Source organism: Momordica charantia, assembly GCF_013281855.1.
Source record: "Momordica charantia cultivar OHB3-1 chromosome 10 unlocalized genomic scaffold, Mcharantia_2.0 BLBB01000010.1, whole genome shotgun sequence".
Taxonomy (NCBI): Eukaryota; Viridiplantae; Streptophyta; class Magnoliopsida; order Cucurbitales; family Cucurbitaceae; genus Momordica; species Momordica charantia.
Genome location: NW_028275158.1, coordinates 9,418,218 through 9,438,392, shown reverse-complemented (window position 1 = coordinate 9,438,392; position 20,175 = coordinate 9,418,218). Strand labels below are relative to the sequence as shown.

The following is a 20,175-nucleotide window of genomic DNA, read 5'->3' as shown; positions in this document are numbered from 1 at the left end:
CTTTTTAAACCTTGATATTTTGATCAATACCCTTGAATGCTTTGTATGTTAAGAATGCATCTTTGGTTTGAATTTTTTATGAAGGAAAGTTGATGAGCATGATTAGTGTTTTTCTTTCAAAATTATATGATAGTATCTCATTGATTTTTTTTTATTATTGAAAAATGCACTGGACTTGATGCAATTTACACACCCAAGTCAGTTTTTTTAAGCCTTTGAGCAATACATTAAATCTTGCTCTATTTATTTTTCGTGATGAGTGTGATCAAACTTAGCATGATTATTCTAGAACTTGCTTATGAATACATTTTGTGACCACATGTTTGAAGTGATGCTTTAATATGACAAGGGCAATTTAGGCTTACCCAAATTTCAAACTTCTAAAAGGCCAACTTTTTTACATTTTCTTTTAGAAAACCACATTTGAGCTTAATTTTTCTTTTTTTTTTCTTCGCACACAATACTTAAACCTTGGGCCTTTTTCATTTATTATCTTCAATATTTCTACCTTTGTCAAGACAACAATTAAATAAAAACATTGCATGATATTACATTCTTACTGTTCAAACTATGTACTGAAAAAAAAAAGTCACATCATGAAAATAAGTCACCTCGTTCCCTTAATGAAAGAGAGAACATTTAGAGAAATATTTTCTAAGAAGCAATCAATTTCTCCAAGATTCTTAGTATCCAAGGAAGATGTGAAAAGAGAAGACAAGCCTACAAGTAGTACATTTGTATCAATATCATGCAAGTAAATAACTATGTTGTCTTGATTGTAAACCCCTAAATTTCATTTTACCACACCCTTACCTAAGCCCCGTTACAACCAATATTAAAGTCCCTTTGATTTTTGTATTCAGTTCATTTTTAAGTGGAGATATTTGATTCATTTGCAAGCCTATGGTAATAATATGCTAAGTTTTTTCTTTGAGAGTAAAGCACCCTAAAAATACTTTGAGAGAATTGAGTGAAACTCCGTGAGGGTGTCAAGTCTTTTGCATTTTAATTTTAACAAGTTAATGAGATACTTGAGTTTTTATAAATTATAACTTATCAATGCTTATTCACTTGATTGTCATTATGATTCATCTCATTAATGTGTGATTAAATTTACCGGTATTTTGGATATTGAGCAATATAAAAAGGAGTAGAGAGGGGAGTCAATATGTCGAATTAAGATATGCTCGAGGACGAGCATGAATTAGGTGTGGGGGAATTTAATAAGATGAAAAATATACCCATATTTTATATACTTATTTTACATTTTATTAATTTATTATGTTTAAATATTAGAATTTAATTAGAATTTATCATTTTGTGGTAGATTGAAGATATTCAAGAATAATAATTTTAACACGCAATTTTAGAGGATAATGCGGACTTCACCAAATTGGGAAGAGTTCAACGAATAAATACAGACACAATTATTATGGCGGGAAGCTTCAATTTGAGAATTATGAATTTTTAAAATATTTTGTAAATAAAGAGATATAATCAAAGTAGGAAACATAATCCTCAATTGATTAGGAACTCTTTTATTTAATTTGTTTTCTTTTAAAAAGGATATTTCCCAATTAGTTAGGAATTCCTTATTAGAGATAATTCCTCTTCAAAAGAGGATAAAGTTAATCTCTATAAATAGAGAAGTCTTATTCGGAGATCCATCATCCAAGTTCCAACGAAAAGCTCTCTTCTCCAAAATTCAGTTTTCTCCCTCTACCATGAGTGGCTAGGCTTTAATTCTTCCAACTCAAGGGTGATTCAAGTCCGATTGTAAGTTTGGGAGGCTCAAGTTAGATAGAGATTTCTTCTTTTTTCAAGTATTCTTTTCTTCTTGTTCTTATTATTTATTAACAGTTTATATTAATTAAATTGACGCCTTAATTCATATTAATTGTTCTACTGCTATCCATGAGTTTGTGATCCGTAATTGTCATGAATGATTGAAATAAGTAGCAAGGGGTTGGCTTATGTCTGTATTATGGCTTTCCATGTTTACATAACTGGTATAATAGACTCTAGGGAAACAAAGAGACAAAATTAATTAACTTGCAGCTATCTCAAATTAATTAATTTTGGTTTAGTCATTCTCATTATCATTAATGTCATTCTTTAATTAATATGGAACGCTATCGTGCCCAGTTGATTAATTAATAAGATTTAATTTTGATGCTTAGTCTAAATTAATTAAATTAGGATAATTAAAACTTACCACGGCTATTCCGAGTAAATAGACTAAGTTCTTGAATCAAGATACCAATTTTGTATAAAGCCTATGATCAAGATTACAATTGGATGAAAATCACACCTTTGGATTGGAAGTTTGGTGAGATTGACTTTCGCTTTCCTTTTAGTTTATCTTTTTAAATTTCAAAATTTAATTACAAAACCCCCCATTTTTTAACTTTGAGAAATTAATTTTATTGGTTCCCTTGGGATTTGACCTAGCCTTGCTACTTCTACAAGTTAAATTTAGTAAAATCAGTAATTATTTTGGAGGGCCTCGACAACCCTTACCACCAGTATATTATGCAAGTAAGACTTTAACGGGAGCACAATTAAACTACACCACTACTGAAAAGAATTGTTAGCAGTTGTGTTTGCTTTTGATAAGTTTAGGTCTTACTTGATAGGGACAAAAGTAATTGTTTATACTGATCATTCTGCTCTGAAGTATTTGTTTGCAAAGAAGGATGCAAAACCACGTTTGATACGATGGATTTTGCTACTTCAAGAGTTTGATATAGAAGGAAGGGACCGTAAAGGAACAGAGAACCAAATGGCCGACTACTTGTCTGGGCTCGAGTCCCAGTTCAGGAAGGTCAAGTAGAGATTCGAGAACAATTCGTTGATGAGCAATTTCTTCGCATTCAAAATATCCCTTGGTATGCTGACATTGCAAATTACTTGGTAAGTCGTATTATTCCTCATGAATTCAGTTGGCAGCAGGTAAAAAAGTTTCTTCATGATGTGAGATATTATATGTGGGATTAGCCTTTTTTGTATAAACTTGGTCCTAATGGAATCCTTCGCAGGTGTGTAGTGGAGGAGGAGCAAAAAGCAATTTTGGAGGCTTGTCATATGTCTCCATATGGAGGGCATTTCGCTAGACAAAAGACCGCAGCGAAGGTATTACAAAGTGGGTTCTTATGGCCCACTCTATTCACTGATGCGTATAGTTTCGCTCAGGTTTGTGATAAGTGTCAGAGGACAGGTAATATTTCTAAACTTAATGAGATGCCTCTAAACCCCATTCTGGAAGTTGAAATTTTTGATGTATGGGGTATTGATTTCATGGGCCCGCTCCCTCCTTCGTATGGTAAGAATTATATTTTACTAGCTGTTGATTACGTTCCCAAGTGGATAAAAGCTATTGCTACCCCTACGAATGATGCTAGGGTAGTTGTTCGATTTTTACAAGAGCATATCTTCACTCGTTATGGAGCCCCTCGATGTTTGATAAGTGATGAGGGGACTCATTTTTTTAATAGAGCGGTAAAACGTTTGTTGTCTAAGTATAATGTTCGTCACAAGATAGCCACAGCTTATCATCCCCAATCCAATGGGTTAGATGAGGTGTCTAATAGAGAAATAAAATCTATTTTAGAAAAAATGTCAATTTAAATAGAAAAGATTGGTCTTTAAAACTGGACGATTCTCTATGGGCATATAGGATAGCATACAAGACTCCTCTCAGCATGTCCCTATATAGGTTGATTTTTGGTAAAGCTTGTCATTTACCGTTAGAGTTAGAATATAAAGCTTTTTGGGGGACAAAAAGACTAAACTTTGATTTATTTTCTGCAGGAGAATCAAGGAAGCTTCAATTGATGGAACTTGAGGAGCATAAGAATTTTTCTTACGAAAATGCAAAGATTTTTAAAGAAAAAACTAAGCAATGGCATGATAAGAAGCTTATGCCTAAATCTTTTCAAGTAGGAGACTTAGTTTTACTTTTCAACTCTCGTTTAAAATTATTTCTGGGAAAACTAAATTCCAGGTGGTCTGGACCATTTAAAATTTCAAAAATTTTCCCTCACAGTGCCATTGAACTCGAAGATTTTAAAGGTAACATTTTTAAAGTTAATGGCCAACGTGTTAAAAAATATTTTGGAGAAGAAATAGATAGAGGGAATGTCTCTATCCAACTTTCAGGAAGTTAAGAGTTTGAAAAAGAAATTTCCCTTCCTTGTTCAATTGAAAATTTCTTTTGAAGGGTTTTGTGTAAATTAGTTAGGAGTAGTTTTCCTTATTTTCTTTTCGAATTTTACTTGTTTTTAATTGTAGTCAGGTTATTTAGGCTGAGATTAAGGTGTTAACAAATTACTTGGGCGAAATTTTAGAAACTTCAGAATTTTTTTTAGGCTAGGCGCCTGGCGCCTTGGCCCGATCTAAAAATTAGAAAAATTGTGATTTTAATTTCGAGAGTTAGTTTTGACTTGGAATAAAGAAGGGTGCGATCATTTTTCGTTTTTAATCAAATTTAGGAGGTTTTAAAATAGAGAGTATATGTGTTTTGGGCTTTATTAAAAGATAAAAATAAAAAATAAAAAAAAGGTGGGATTTTGTGTTGTTTGAATCTTTGTTGGTCTGTTTTTCCAAATGGGTTTTTGTTTAATTAATCTAAAGTCTTAAACCCTAATTTTCTTTCAAAAAAAAAGAGAGATGGGACACATCATCTACCTTGAGACGTGGCCTTTGATCCATGAGGTCGGTTCTTGATTTGAGGGAAGTTTTATTCTTGTTCTTATGCTTGTTATACTATTTTTGAATTTAGTTGCTGATGGAACTCTTAGACATGCACAGCGGAAGCTAAGGATCATAATACATGAAGCAATTTAACTAAAATAAGCATGCTTGGAAAAAAGATGAAAAAGGTAAAGAGAAAAAGATTAACTTTATACCTTTGAAGACCTCCATTATAACTTCTTCTCCTAACTCAATGGGACCACCAACGACAAATTCGTGCTATCCTCGGGTTGTTGAACACGGTTGTGGGACCGAATTTTGAGTGAAAACCATGGGAAAACACTAATGGCTAGGAGAAGACAGTAGAAATTTGAGTGGAAAAATTATGCACTTATGCAAGTAAGCATTAGCTTTATCCAAGTGATCGTCATCACCTATATAAAAACCAAATGCATGCAAAAACATGTCTTGCATGCCTTCCACTTCAAACTCCATTAGCATGTAAAAGATAGGTGTCATTGCCTTGAAGAAACACTTCAAAAACCACTAGTTAGTGGGAAAATCCAACTTGATTTTTCCCACTAACTTGATTTTTTAAATAAAACTTTGATAAAACTAATTTTTATAAAAACAAAAATTGAAATATCAATTTTCTATTAAAACAAAAAACAAACCAAATCAATATCTCATATTAATTGGTCTTTGACACCTAAGCTTGATTAATCACATTAATCAAATTACAACTCTTTTTCATGCTTTGAACTTATTTAAAACTAATTTAAATAAGTCATGCTCTCCATAATAATTAAATGTCAATTAGATTATATATTATATCTCATATAAAATACAATATTCCCTTAAAAACCGAATTTGAACACTTCAAATTCTTGCTTCACTTAGTTCATCAATTTTATCCTTTATGAGCTAGCATGGAGACCCGTTGGACCTACAGATCATGGGCTCCAACGATTCGAGACTAACCGGTCAAACTCTTTAACTTGGGTTAATCAACATTTGTTAACTAACAGGACTGTCCACTATAGCCTGTAGATGCACTCCCCTCACTGTAGATATATTTGTGTCCATTCGATATAACCGTCATCGGTAAGTTGATCCTTCACAGGCCGTTCGTAACCTCAGCTAGGTAAAAAAAAAAAATCGTTTTACCCCTGAGTTACATCTTTTCTCCTTAAGTACCACTATCCCTCTAATGAACAATTGATTTAGGATCAAATCACTAAATCCAATTCCTCTCGGGCCAATGAGAGGATGGGGCCCCTTGTTCAAGACCTGGGATCAGCCCTTAAGGGAACAACCTCTCTACTATCCCTAAATCGGGTAGGAGTGAATTCCGTCTTGCTAATTCTATGTCTCCAGCTATCTATCCAGTCTTATCCCTGAAATGGGAGGCATATTGAGCAGCGCTGATGAGCTTACTCTCACCTATGCAGATCAAAGGAGAATCATAAATAAATAAGAGTTCATAGATGGCTCAGGATTTAGATCAAGTTATTTAGGTCATCGATAAACGAAATTAATCAATGTTATCCGTAAACGGTGTTAATACGTAACAGTGATTATTTCAGGGTCAGTCTTACACAATCTCATTGTGTAGAACACCCCCGCTCACATGTTTCTACACGAACGAATCAAGATCACTTCGTTTAAGACACCTTACAACATTTGTAACAATCATAAAGCGGGCCGTATTCAATAGTGTCTCTAGGAAAAAGTACCCAACTTGATCCATGTACAATAGACTGTTTAGGCTATTTACTTGAACTTGATCCAGTTTATGTCTCCACATAAAGTCCAAGTACTCATTGTAATAGCCAAGGGTTCGTAGTTTATTGGATTTATTAAAAAACAAATACACTTTCATTTAACAACATTTGTCTGAATAACCTCACATTAATGTTTACTGTTTACAAACTACGAGTTTTAGGACAGAGTACCCAACAGTTGCATGTTTAGGTTTTGGTAGGATAATATTGTGAGCTTTTCTAGTTGTTTCTAAGTTTCATTATGAAAATATGACCATTTAATTTCTTCTTGTTTCGATCATGATCTCGTTCTTGGCCTTAGTGAAGTATATTTCTTAAATAATGCATGCTACCAATTTAATCTCATTTAGCATATTGGTGTTCCTTTCCTTATTTTTCATGTCGATGATGATTCTTAAGGATTATATGAACTTTGTTTTGTTTTTGTTCGAAAAAGCCATGAGCCATTTGTGACCGAGTTCTTTTCAATAACATGTTTTCTTTGCTCTTCAAGAGACGCATCTGTTGCATCAGAACGGAAAGAAAACGGTCCGTTTTTCTTTCCGTAAATGCCATTCAAGAATTTTTTTTAAATAATTATTTTATTAATATACCTATTTTTTAGTATTTTAAGTTGAGATTTTATTATTTTATACTAATAAATAGGTCAATCAAATAATTTAATGGTTACTTTTTAAGATTTTTTTTTACAATAAAGATTTTATTATTTTATATTAATATAGCTATTTTGTATTTTAATTAGGTTAATAATTAACATCTTTGATAGTAAAATCTAAATTAAAATTTCATCACTTATCTAAATTTTTAAAATTTCTATTAAATATACTTCATAAATACAAACTTGTAAATTCATAAAAATAAATACATTGATTTAAAATAAGTCAGAGTTCTTTGTCATGTTTGGTAGTTTTAATTTTTGATAGTTTAATAGTGTGAATTTTTTGTTGTACATTTTTTTTAATAAATTTACTCTATGCATGATTTGGTAGATTTCTTAAAATTTTAAATGTTTTTGGAGAATTTATATTATATCCTCTAATGTCATAAATTTTATATTCTTTTTTTTATCGAAAATAAATTCACACTGTTAAAGATAAATATTTTTTATTTTACATATTTCAAAAGTTTGAATTTAGAGACTTTAGAAAATTTTAGAGGACTAGAATTATTGTCTCTTTAAAAGTTTGTAGCAGTTTATGAATTTTGATTAGTATATATTTAATGAGTTTAATCAATTAATAATTTTAAATATTCCAATTATATATAAAAGAATGTATATAATGATATATTATATATAGTTTATTTTAAATAAAGATTCAAAAATTAGACTATATTATTAGGAGAGAATTATCAAAGATAAATCTTAATTTTTGTCTATGAATTTTTAGGTCTGTTTTATTGTGATCAATGAAATTTCAAGATATGTATTTTCATTTTAACTATGTATTTATTTTTGTGAATTCCCAGGTTTGTATTTGTCAAGTATATTTAATAGAAAATTTAAAAATTTAGGTAATTTATGAAATTTTAATTTAGATTTTACTAGAAAAAGCATTATTTATTAAACTAATTAAAATACAAAAGAGCTATATTAATATAAAATAATAAAATCTTTTATTGTAAAAAAAAAATCTTAACAGTAACCATTAAATTATTTAATTGACCTATTTATTAATATAAAATAATAAAATCTCACCAAACCTAGTATAGCTAAAATGGTTAAGGCACCTATGGAGAGGAATCCTGACGTCGACATAACTTCGAAAATAAAAAGAGAGAAAACGAAACAAAAGTGAAGGAAGGAGACTGACCTAAAGCAAAGATTCTCGATCTGATGAGGTCGGACTCCAAGATTTCAGAAAGCTTAAAAAGTGGAGATCGAGATTTAAGGGTATTTATAGTATCCCGGAGATCGAACCTGAAACCTTCTGAGATGGAGCACCTGCCACTCCCTATTAATGATTGATTTGATATTTCTGGAAAAGTATGGTCAGATAAACCTATAAATATAGACAAAGTGTTTCTTAAATTTTAATTTTAATAAATTCTTAACTTTTTCAACCATTTTTAAAATTCATGATAAAATAATAGATTAAGACTTGCTAGATCTATTAAACACAAACTTGATAAATCTGTTAAAATTATCTGTTAAAATTTAAATTTTCGAAACACGTATTCACCACCTTTTAAAATTCAAAGATGTATTGAACAAAATCTTGAAACTTCAGAGTACTAAGGTTATAATTTTTCTCTTATCTTGCACATCATTATTCTTTTATAATTTATTTTATTTTTGCATTTCTCTTCAATTATGTTAAAGAAGAAGTTGCTCCTACCTTTGAGCCAAATTTCTTTCAAAAGCAACTCCAAATATAGCCAAAATAGCTTTAATGAAAGCAGCCTTCTCAAAACACACTAAGTAGGAGAGAGACAGAAAGACAAACAAAAGTGAGAGTTGAGTTATTATGCGTTGGTCTTTAGAGAATGATGTTCGCGGCAAAACGACCACGTACGCCCACACCTCCCTTAGCACTTAGCAGTAGAAAAGACCAAATCCCACACTTCAAACTGCCACACATCTGACTTCTCATTTGCATTTACATGGCTCTCCTCACTCCTTCCACGTTTCCTACATGCACCATTCCACCATTTCCTACAAATACCAACCACCTTCAAGCTTCAATTCCCCACTTCCCCATTTGCAACCAAAAAGAAATAACAATGGCCAGGCTCTCTAGCATCATTGCCCTCTTCGCAGTTGCGCTACTGATTGCAGATGCCTACGCCTACCCCTACCGCACCACCATCACCACCGTGGAGGTGGACGAGGACAACCAAGGGCGACAGGAGAGGTGCCGCCACATCAGGCCCCACGAGCAACTCCGCAGCTGCCAGGAATTCCTGGGGCAGCCAGGCGGTGGCAGAAGAGAAATTTTGGAGAACCAATGGGGTAGAGAGGAGGGCTTGGAAGAGTGCTGCCGACAGTTGAAGAATGTGGAGGAACACTGTAGGTGCGATGCGCTGCAGGAGGTTGCTCGTGACGTACAGAGCCAGCAACATGGCCAACAAGGAAGCCAGATTCTACAGCATGCAAGGATGTTGCCATCCATGTGCCAAATCCACCCACAGAGATGTGCCTTCTAAGTGACCTTTGCTTTAATTTCCTAGCCTACGCACTACAAACATGCACATTCTACTGTGCTTTTTGTCGTATGTTTTAATAAATAAATAACAGTTTTTGTGTGTGAAACTTTGCTTTAGAAATGTGAGCGCCCTTCAAAAATAATACATCAAAAACGCAAGAGCAGATGAGATGAATCATTATCTATAATTATGTTCTACAACAGAAAGACTCATAGGAATACAAGCAAACGGTATATACACAAATATAAAGCGATTGATAAAGGAAATGTTACATAGCTAAACATTAAAAATCATAAGCAGATCACACGAGTCTCAGAGATTTTAAGAATAGAGATTATTGTACGGAGATGAGGAAATCTAAAAGGTACCACAGTTTAGATACTAATTTTGAAGACCACCACGAAGACGCAGCAGTACCAAATGCGAAGTCGACTCTTTTTGAATATTATAGTCGGCCAAAGTCCTGCCGTCTTCCAGTTGCTTTCCAGCGAAAATCAGCCTCTGCTGGTCTGGTGGGATGCCCTCTTTATCTTGAATTTTAGCCTTCACGTTGTCGATGGTATCCGAACTCTCAACCTCCAGAGTGATTGTTTTTCCCGTTAAGGTCTTCACAAAAATCTGCATTCCACCGCGAAGACGGAGCACTAGATGAAGAGTTGACTCCTTTTGAATGTTGTAATCGGCAAGAGTCCGTCCATCTTCAAGCTGCTTGCCTGCGAAAATTAGCCTTTGCTGGTCTGGAGGGATACCTTCCTTGTCTTGAATCTTAGCTTTGACATTGTCAATTGTGTCGGAGCTTTCAACCTCCAATGTGATAGTCTTTCCCGTGAGCGTTTTGACGAAAATTTGCATTCCCCCACGAAGACGAAGCACCAAATGCAATGTTGATTCCTTCTGAATATTGTAGTCAGCCAGAGTGCGGCCATCTTCGAGTTGTTTACCCGCGAAAATCAGCCTCTGCTGGTCCGGTGGAATACCCTCTTTATCTTGGATCTTGGCCTTCACATTGTCGATGGTATCAGAGCTTTCCACCTCCAAGGTGATGGTTTTTCCAGTGAGGGTTTTCACGAAGATTTGCATCCCACCGCGTAAACGGAGCACCAAGTGGAGCGTGGACTCTTTTTGTATGTTGTAATCGGCCAGGGTTCGGCCGTCTTCGAGCTGCTTTCCAGCGAAGATTAGCCTCTGCTGGTCCGGTGGAATTCCTTCCTTGTCCTGAATTTTGGCCTTTACATTGTCAATAGTATCAGAACTTTCAACCTCAAGGGTAATTGTTTTGCCGGTGAGAGTTTTCACAAATATCTGCATCTGTCAGAATCAATCAAATAAAATCTTAGCAAACCAACGGGATGTAAATCCTGTAATCAAGAGCATGATACTCTGATAAAAAGATTACCCGGAACCAAAATATCTACTCAAATTATCATAAACAGAGCAGCAAAACACACGGAATGGAATCACAAAATTTGTAAATCTAAAAAAAAAAATCAAGAAGAAAGATAATAAGATGGTCTCATCGCAGAATGAGGATTATGAAACCAAATGAATCAAAGCAAAACAAATCATGTTGGAATCATGTACACATCATTCATCCAAAAAGTAGAAAGAAAATGCTCAATTCTAGCGAGCAGCACCGATTTATCACACTCTAGAGTAACAATCAAGAATCGCCATTACAAACTACATATCATAACGCTCAAAGTAAACTAAAAAATCAATTAATCGAACAGGAATTCAAAATCCAGACTACCAAGAGAGGAATCAAACTAAAACCAAAAACAAGAGATCATATGGAAAACCTTGAAGACGGCTGAAGAGCGGCTTTCGAGATTAAGATTAATCGCGCTGAGAAAACGTTTCGATTTTTCGAATCTGAATAATGAAAACTAGGGCTCGAGAACTACCGTATTTATACCTGCAATTGCCGACTTAGTATAGATTGTAACTCCCTATAGAAGCGGACACGTGTCAGTTCTTACATTACTTGCTTGTCACGTCTGGAATGGTTACTAGAAGTTTCTGGTCACGACGGTGGATTTTCCATGTATACGCGCAATTGAAAGCTTCGGGACGAAGGCTGGGGATTCCGTTAGGTGACGTGAATGTTAACTTCACGCCGTTCCGTTTCTTTAGTTTTTCCTATTAATAATTTTATAACAAAATTGGTCTAAAAAAATAATTTTATAACAAAATAGGAAATTGCTAAAAAGTAGTCCCCTTTTCTAATTTACTAATTTATTTACTATTTTAAATGGATGATAACAATCTCAATGGCTTACGGGGTATTTTCTAAATTTTGTTTAGTACACCATATTGGGAAGATGATTCAACTTACAATCTTTTAGTGTTGAGTTATGCTCGCTTTGACCTAAAATTATCTTTTATTTATGCCAACTTTTTAAGAAGTTTGAATTCAATACTACGCGGAAGTGGGGATTTGAATTTCAACTTTTTGATGAATAATATATATTTTAATCTATTGAACTAATTGATACGATAATATTGTATTTCTTTCTTTAGATTTGTTTAAATTTAGATTAAGTTCAACTCATAGATTAATATTCTATTTGTTGAAGTTGATTTCAAAGATGATTGGTAAGGATGAACTTTGACTCGAACACAAAACCTATGGTAAGTGATACCGCAAGGCTTTATATTTTCTTCTTTGTTTACCTTCCGAACAATCATCCTGTTTGTTAAGATTTATGACAATAAGAAGACAAAATCTCACTAATATTATTGTAATGGCATAGAAGCTCCAGCAAGGTGCTACCTATCTTCATTTAACATTCAACTTTTCTATTTTGGGTTGACATGTTGTCAATACCCAAATATATTTAAGAGGAAAGGTCTTTCGTCATATTAGATTCGTCATATCAGTAACGGTATTCCACATATGATTTGTGTTTTCAAATTTTACATATTTGAATTTGGAGATTTTAAAATTTTTATTAATATCAAGATTGTGCTCAATTATTACTTTATTTGAATCGGATTTGTGACTTTTTTTAAATAATTAGATTTTATTTTTATTAATTTTTTTTCCATATTTGGATTCTTTGTAATTAATATAATACATTCAAAATTTAAAAACAAAAATCTCTCTCTTTTCCCAACCAAAAAAAAATCCCATATTTTTTCTCTAATCAAAATATATATTAAAATCTTTCCACTCGTAAACAAAAAATTGTTCAGTTTGAAATTATCAGACCTCGTTGGAATATTGAAGGGTTTTTGGGATTTTTGACCCCTTCCAATAATCATTTTGGATTTTTGACCCTTTTTGATATTTACTTATTCATGACCCCTCTATTTTCTGACCTTTCCCCTTATTTTGCTTGGTAAAATTATCAAGTTACCCTCAATTTAAAAAAAGAAATAAAACCCAGCCCTCCCCTCTCTTCCCTCCCTGGCTCGATCCTTCCCCTCCCTCATTCACTATCTCGTTGTCCATCACAGTCTTCATCTCGCTATCTCCCTCACTTCGCGCTTCATCTCCGTCGTTTCTCTTCTCGTCTCCCTCGCTTCGTCTCTATCAGAGCTTTCCTCATTCCCTAATCGAGGTAATTTTTCTTTCAAGTGTGAATGATTTTCTACTTTTTTTCCTTCGTTCTTTGCGTGGGTGTGAAAGACTTCAACCTTCGGCTCTATCTGAAGTAGCCAAGGTTCTTTGCGTGTTGCTTCCATTAATTTTTTTTTTATTGAAGGGTTCCATCTCGGCTTTAAGCCTGATGCGTTTAGGACCGAGATGAAACCATAACCCCTTTTTTTTGCTGAAGAGTTCCATCTCGTCTCGGTCCGTTTCGAACCGGGATGATGACCGAGATGGAATCCAGAAAGGTCATCCATCTGGAATGGACTTTCTGGGTTCCATCTCGGGACTCATATTGGTTCGAAATGGACCGGGACAAGACCGAGATGGTATCCAAAAAGTCTTTCTGGATTCCATCTTCCATCTCGTGCCTCGTCTCAGTCCATTTCGAATCGCTTTCTGGGTTCCATCTCGGGACACATCTCGGTTCATTTCGAACCGGGATGAGGCCCGAGATGGATTCCAGAAAGTCCATCCTTCTGGGATTTCCTTTCTGGATTTCATCCCAGGCTTCAACCCGGTCCATTTCTAAGTTGGAAGAAGCCCGATATGGAATCGACAACATATTTAACCAGTTTTGTTTTGTTTTGTTACAGGAGACATGAATATGACACTTAAGATCGACCGAGACGACTGGTTTCCGGCCGCGCTGTCAAACCTCACTCACGTAGGGAAAACCTCTTCTCGTCTTAAGGCTAGGTTAACTCCCTCTCAGTTAAACATGTTTAGTCGAACATGTTTTGGTCCGATTTTAGGGATGAACGTCGTATTTAACGGTTCGTTGCTCCATCACATATTGCTTAGAGAGGAGGAGGAACCTAGAGAGGACCTCATTAGTTTTAACCTATTCGGGAATAGGGTCTCTTTTAGGAAGCGGGAGTTCAACCTAATAACCGGTCTTAGACACACCATGAATAGGGTAGATGAGGATGTTCGTAACCGAAGACTTAGGATTTTGTATTTTGAAGACAAGGCGAGTGTGAAGTGTTCGGAGTTTGAGAAAAATTTTTTGAGAACACACATTCAAAAATGACGAGGACGCTGTGAAGGTTGCTATAATGTACTTCATAGAGCTTGCCATGATGGGCAAGGAAAGGAAGCAGAAAATGGGCACGAGCCTCCTTGGGATTGTGGATCGGTGGGAAGTTTCCTGTAATTATGACTGGAGTTCAATGATCTTTGAAAGAACTCTCTGGAGCTTGAAGAACGCTCTGAAGGACAAGGTCGAGGCGTACAAACAGAAGGTCGCTATGGACTCCAGCCATGTTGAGACGTATACCTTGTATGGGTTTCCATATGCTTTTCAGGTTAGTGAAATTTAAATGTAATTTATTATGTAGTTATGTACCTGTGAAATACTGTAGGGTCTAACTTACGTGACTGCAGGTTTGGGCATACGACAATATCAACCTTGTCGACTCGAGTAGCATTGAGGCTAAATGACGATGCTATTCCTCATCTACTTAGATGGTCCTGCACCTATTCGCGTGCTTTTAATGTTTTGGAGCGAGAGGTCTTCGAGAATCCCAAGGTGAGTCCCAAAATGTTCTTATTGTTTTTAGTATTTAATATTAAAATTGACCTAACTATTTGTGTTATACAGTCGAAGGTTGTAGTTCGTTTGGAGGCGACTGATGTCAAACGACAGCACATGGCTCGCTTATGCATCCACCGGTGGCCCATGTCGGACCTCCTGCACCCATAGAACTTGCTACAGAACCACTGGCTTCTACTTCCACCGCTCAGAAGTCTCCCGTTACTGGTGAGGTTGGGGATCCAGTTGAGCTCGATGATGTAGCAGAAGATATTATTGGTGAGGATGCTTCCCCAGTGGTTGATTATGCAACAGAAGATATTATAAGAAACGATAGAGGATAAGATCAATTGTTGCCACAGAAAGGGACGAAGAAGAAGAAGAAGAAGTCGAAGCATAAGTGGAGTCGGGAGCTGTGGAGGCTCGACGACAGAGTGACGGCCATTGAGACAACTCTGACGAGCATGACGACTGACCTAAAGGACATAAAGAAGTATATGAAGAGGCTAACAAAGGTAAGAGTTATTGTATTATCTGAATTTCTTGTTCACATCCATATATTTATAATTTTTATTACGTAGGTTATGTCGAAGGGCCAGAATAAATCTGAAAGAAGGGGCGGTGGGCCGGATCAGGATGGTTCTTCGGGCGGACGTGATCCGAGTGGGCGTAACGAGGAGGATACGGACATGGATGAGGATCCGAAGTTGCGGGCCAGAATAATTGAGGTATTTCTGTAACGATACTAACTGGCTTACGTTAACCTACCTTTATTTACTTAAAGCAAATGTTCGTCCATTTTTAGGATATTACTCTAGGTGGGTGCGCCAGTGATAGGGAGGCAAGTAAGGGGCGGATGGTTAACGTACCGACACCGCAACCTGCAGGGACATCGAGAAAGCAAACGGATAGGACAGAAAGTATACCCTACCCTTATCACATGGAGGAACTCCACAGCTGGCCGTCGTTAAGGTAACTCCAACGTCGAACCCAAACTCCAACGTCATTAAGTGTTGTATTGAACTTCCTTTATACTTGTTCCAGGTTGAACCTTAATTTATTGAAGGCCCACTTGGCCAAGGTCTTCAGAAGAGGAAATATCCGTGGAAGTTGCGGGCCATATACACGGCCACCGGCCAACGTGGTATCAAAGTTCAATCGTACGACCCTACATGGCCCATCCCACCGCTTCTAGACGAGGGGTTCCAGAAATGGATGGACGACCCATCAACCGACGGCAATTCCCGTTCAACGTCCATCGGGATAAAATATAAGAGTTGGTTTGGACTGCTCCTGGATCCTCAGTTTCAACTCGACAACGAGGTTAGTGAAGTTTAGAAGCAGCAAAGTTGTTTTTAATTATAGACTTATACTTTTTATAATGTCACATGCAGTATATCGACTCGCTCATGATGCTAACGGCGAGGAAGGTTGAGAAGTGTAAACATCTATTGCGTGTGCGATTCGCAATAGGCGACGTACTTCTCTCCGTAAGTTCAGCTTACCTTTCCCCCATGTATGTAACGAACGATATTACTTCGATACGTGAATGACATTTGTGGGGGTTTTTCTCTTTGCAGAACTTGCTACGACGAACAGACGGACCATATGCAGCCATGAAGCCGGGTGTCCTGTCGTCGAAATGTACGTATGATTGGAGGCAAGAGCGTACCATCTTTCCGTACGTGCTTGGACGACAATCGGACTACGACACCCCATGGAGCGAGGCCGATATCGTGTACACGCAGATGAATATTGGCGGCAACCACTGGGTTATGATCGGGATTGATCTTGTGGTGATTTAACTGTATGGGACTCACTACAAGCGATCACCCCATTGGAGGATCTCGAGAAGGCGCTCAAGCCAATGTACACAATAATCCCGGCGATTCTTCATTGGAGCGGGATGCTCGCACTTCGGCCTAACCTGCCCACGGTCCCATGGAGGGTCCGAAGATGTACTGTACCTCAGCAAGCCGGGTTCACAGATTGCGGCATATTTTGTGTTAGATTTTTCGAGTACGATATAACTAGGTTAAAGATGGACACTTTGATTCAAAGCAACATTTCTTTATTTCGTCGTCAATATGCTGTACAAATGTGGGCTCGCAGACCCTTTTTTAGTTGTAATTATTCTTTGTATCGATTTTTTTTCCACCGACCTAAATATGACTTATCCTAATTTGTTTTAGCATACTTTTTTTTAGCTATAGTCACTGATGAATAGTAACATTACATAAAACAAGTTGTAATCATATATGAAAGAACAACAACCTATCGTTAGTGCATATGCATGAATTCTTACTTGCGGTAGAAGCTACCTATTCATATCTACCAAAATACAATGTATTAGTCCTTGTAATAAATTTTTTTTAGGTACATAAATGTCTACATATTACAACGTAATTATCCATAATATTGCTACACAATATTTAGTGGTTCGCGACAAGTTTTACAATTGTGTCCCGATGTACCACATCGACTGCACTTGCGCGGTGGACGGACCTCGCCTGTGTAAGGAATCCTCACCGTCTGTCGCCGTCCAACCCTAACGACCTTCTTCGGTGGTTGAACATCGATATTCACAAACCCCGGAGAACTCTTCCATGTTGAGGATGAACCCACTGGAAATATTGGTTCTGCACATCCCAACATCCAACTGTTGACTGTGTACGCCTCATCGCATAGTGTGTACGGATTTATGCTACGAGAATTGGCTGCAGCAATAGCATGGGAGCACGGGACTTTAAAATAATCGAACTCCCGACAAGTACACGTCTGCGATTGCAAGTCAACGTCCCCATTCAGGTTCCCGTCGCGTACCTCAAAATTAAACTAGTCGATGTTCATCACAATGTGTATCCGTGCATTATCCGAAGCTTCGGCAATCATTTCCTCTGCGTAGTCAGACAACGTACTCTGACGTGAAGAAGCAAGCGTCCGACGTTCGTAGAACCACCTCTGCAACACACCTCTGATATGATCAAGTAATACGGTGACTGGCAACTTACGTGCATGCCTGAAAAGGGCATTAACGGACTCTGCAATATTAGTGGTCATTTTTTAGTATCTTAGTTTCGTCTGAAAGCAGCGAGCCCATCGTTCCTTTCCTATAGCTTCCAGATATTCCCTAACTCCTGGGTGTGCACACAGTTGGACCCAGTTCTCATTGAAATATGACTCGCGAAATGCTTTCGTATCCTTAAAAAATAATGCCTCCAGCGCGGGCGTTTTAAATTTGGCCAGCAAGTTCATCTTTAGATGATGTATACAAAAGCAATGAAATGCAGTAGGAAATACCTCATCAATCGCTTTACAAATGCTGACATGTCGATCAGAAATGAAGACCAAGTTCTGAACGGTGTCGACAACACTCTTCAATTGAGTCATAAACCATACCCATGATGCGACGCTCTCACTCCCGACTATTGCAAATGCAACTGGGTATATTTGGTTATTCGCATCAACAGCAGAAGCAGATAGTAATACACCTCCGTACTTCCCTTTAAGGTGTGCCCTGTCAATAACCAAAACTGGTCGAATGCAACACATAAAACCTCTAATTGATTGACCCACGGCCATGAAGACATATTTGAAGTACTTGCTATCATCCAACTCCAATTCAAATATAGTACCTGGATTCATGATTTTCACGGCTTCCCCATAAGCGGGTAGTAGCCCGTACGATGAAGCTGGATCCCTTCTGATAAGTCGGGGTGCTTCTTTGCTCGAACGCCAAGCCTTGTCGTAACTCATATTTACACCGTACTCCTCACAAATATCTTGGATGATGTCCTTCGGCCTGTACGTGCGAGAAACATCAGTAAACTTTGATTGTACTAGATGACCGACCACCCAACTCTTCGCCTGACGATGATCTTGTTTCATAAGGGCACCATTGCACTTAGAATGGATTGCGATATATTTCTTTATCTTAAACAGGTTGCAATCTCTAATCTTAGTGGCTCTAAGTCGCCACGTGCAAGTAGGATCGACGCATCGCAGCAAGTATAGTTCCGACGTAGACTTCTTCACTCGAAACTGAAAGTTCTTCCGCAATGCAAGTAAATGCATTTTCATAACTAGTTCCTTCTTCGAGTCGAATACGTCACCCTCCTTAACATCATTGGTCCCAGCCGATTGGACCATGGCTTGCAATCTATCAGCTTCTGACTGACCGGTGAGTCTATTGCTTACCGTTTCATGGACGACATCTACAGGATATTCAGCCATTGTATTATGAATTCTTACCTCTTCATGCTCATGTTGCACATCAAGTCGATCACTGGCGTGCTCATTTCCATATTCCCTTTCGTCGTCTCCTTCTTCCGTGTCGGTCATTAGACGATATGATTCATCACTATCTTCATCCACATTTTCACTTCCATTCCACAATCCAGGCACATCCCAATCATATGCCCTATCATCTCCCAAATTACAAGGAACAACATCTGACCCTAACGGTGTGAGAGATGCTATATCAGGACCAATATGACCAAAGTAGGGGGTCGGTCAGAAGAAGAGGGGTTCGACGATGAGGACAGAACTGATGGACTTGAAAATGAGGGTCTCGGAAATAAGGGTCTTGCAAATGGGGGCATAAGCTGAGGGAATAGGAACATTGGACATGTGTTGGCCTAAATAATATGGGAAATAAGACATGTACGGTTCATTCTGATGTATCTTCTTTGGCACGGTAGATATGTATAGCGGCAATTCAGAGACATCTTCACCAGTCAAGAAGAAAGTCAGGTGATCGTCGTCAGTTATTTCCATTACACAAACCTTCGCCTTAAAATTATATACACGTCTAATTATGATATCTTCCTGTAATGGATTTATACTACTTAGCCTACATACATGTCCTAGAAATTCAGCATAGGTGATTTTACTATCCTCAATCAATCCTCTTGTACGACCACCCACGTAATCCTTTTCAATATCTTTCCATTCTCCACCGAATGATATAAAAACACGAGGCATCCTGCAAATAGACCAAAACACTATAATTAAATACAAATCAATAAACTTACAAACAAACAAGAAAAATTCAAGATTTATATTGCATGGTCTCGGTCCCTATCCCGGTCCCAATCCCAGTCCCTATCCCGGTTCCGGTCCCGGTCCCAGTCCCAATCCCGGTCCCGGTCCCAATCCCTATCCCGGTCTACCCCAGTTTATCCCCATCTCGGTCCCGGTCCCGATCGTATCTGGACATGAAGGACCGGGCTTGAGTTTACCTTCTATCTCCGTCTCAAACCCGGTTCTAAATTCCATCCCGGTACCAATCCCGGTCCAACATAAATTCTAGACTTCATTTATGTTTTCCGTAAAATAACGTTTTTTTTCTAGAAAAATGATAAAATTTCGTATCATTACAAGTTTGAAGAAGTACAATATTCTAAAATGATGAAATGGACATACCTATA

At 37.0% G+C, this 20,175-nt stretch overlaps 1 protein-coding gene and 1 long non-coding RNA gene across 2 annotated transcripts; both read right to left on the bottom strand.

The window, feature by feature from the left end:
- Positions 1-461: 461 nt before the first annotated feature.
- LOC148208502 (uncharacterized) lies at positions 462-9,407 on the bottom strand. The gene is made up of 2 exons (XR_015787752.1): positions 8,288-9,407; positions 462-6,135 (listed from the first exon to the last, which is right to left on the bottom strand). It is a non-coding gene; the product is annotated as an uncharacterized LOC148208502 (long non-coding RNA).
- Positions 9,408-9,785: 378 nt separating this feature from the next.
- Positions 9,786-11,543, bottom strand: LOC111022093 (polyubiquitin). Its single transcript, XM_022299257.2, has 2 exons — positions 11,420-11,543; positions 9,786-10,928 (listed from the first exon to the last, which is right to left on the bottom strand). Exon 2 carries the CDS (start codon positions 10,926-10,928, stop codon positions 10,002-10,004), a length of 927 nt encoding a protein of 308 aa, XP_022154949.1. The 5' UTR covers positions 11,420-11,543; the 3' UTR covers positions 9,786-10,001.
- Positions 11,544-20,175: the final 8,632 nt, after the last annotated feature.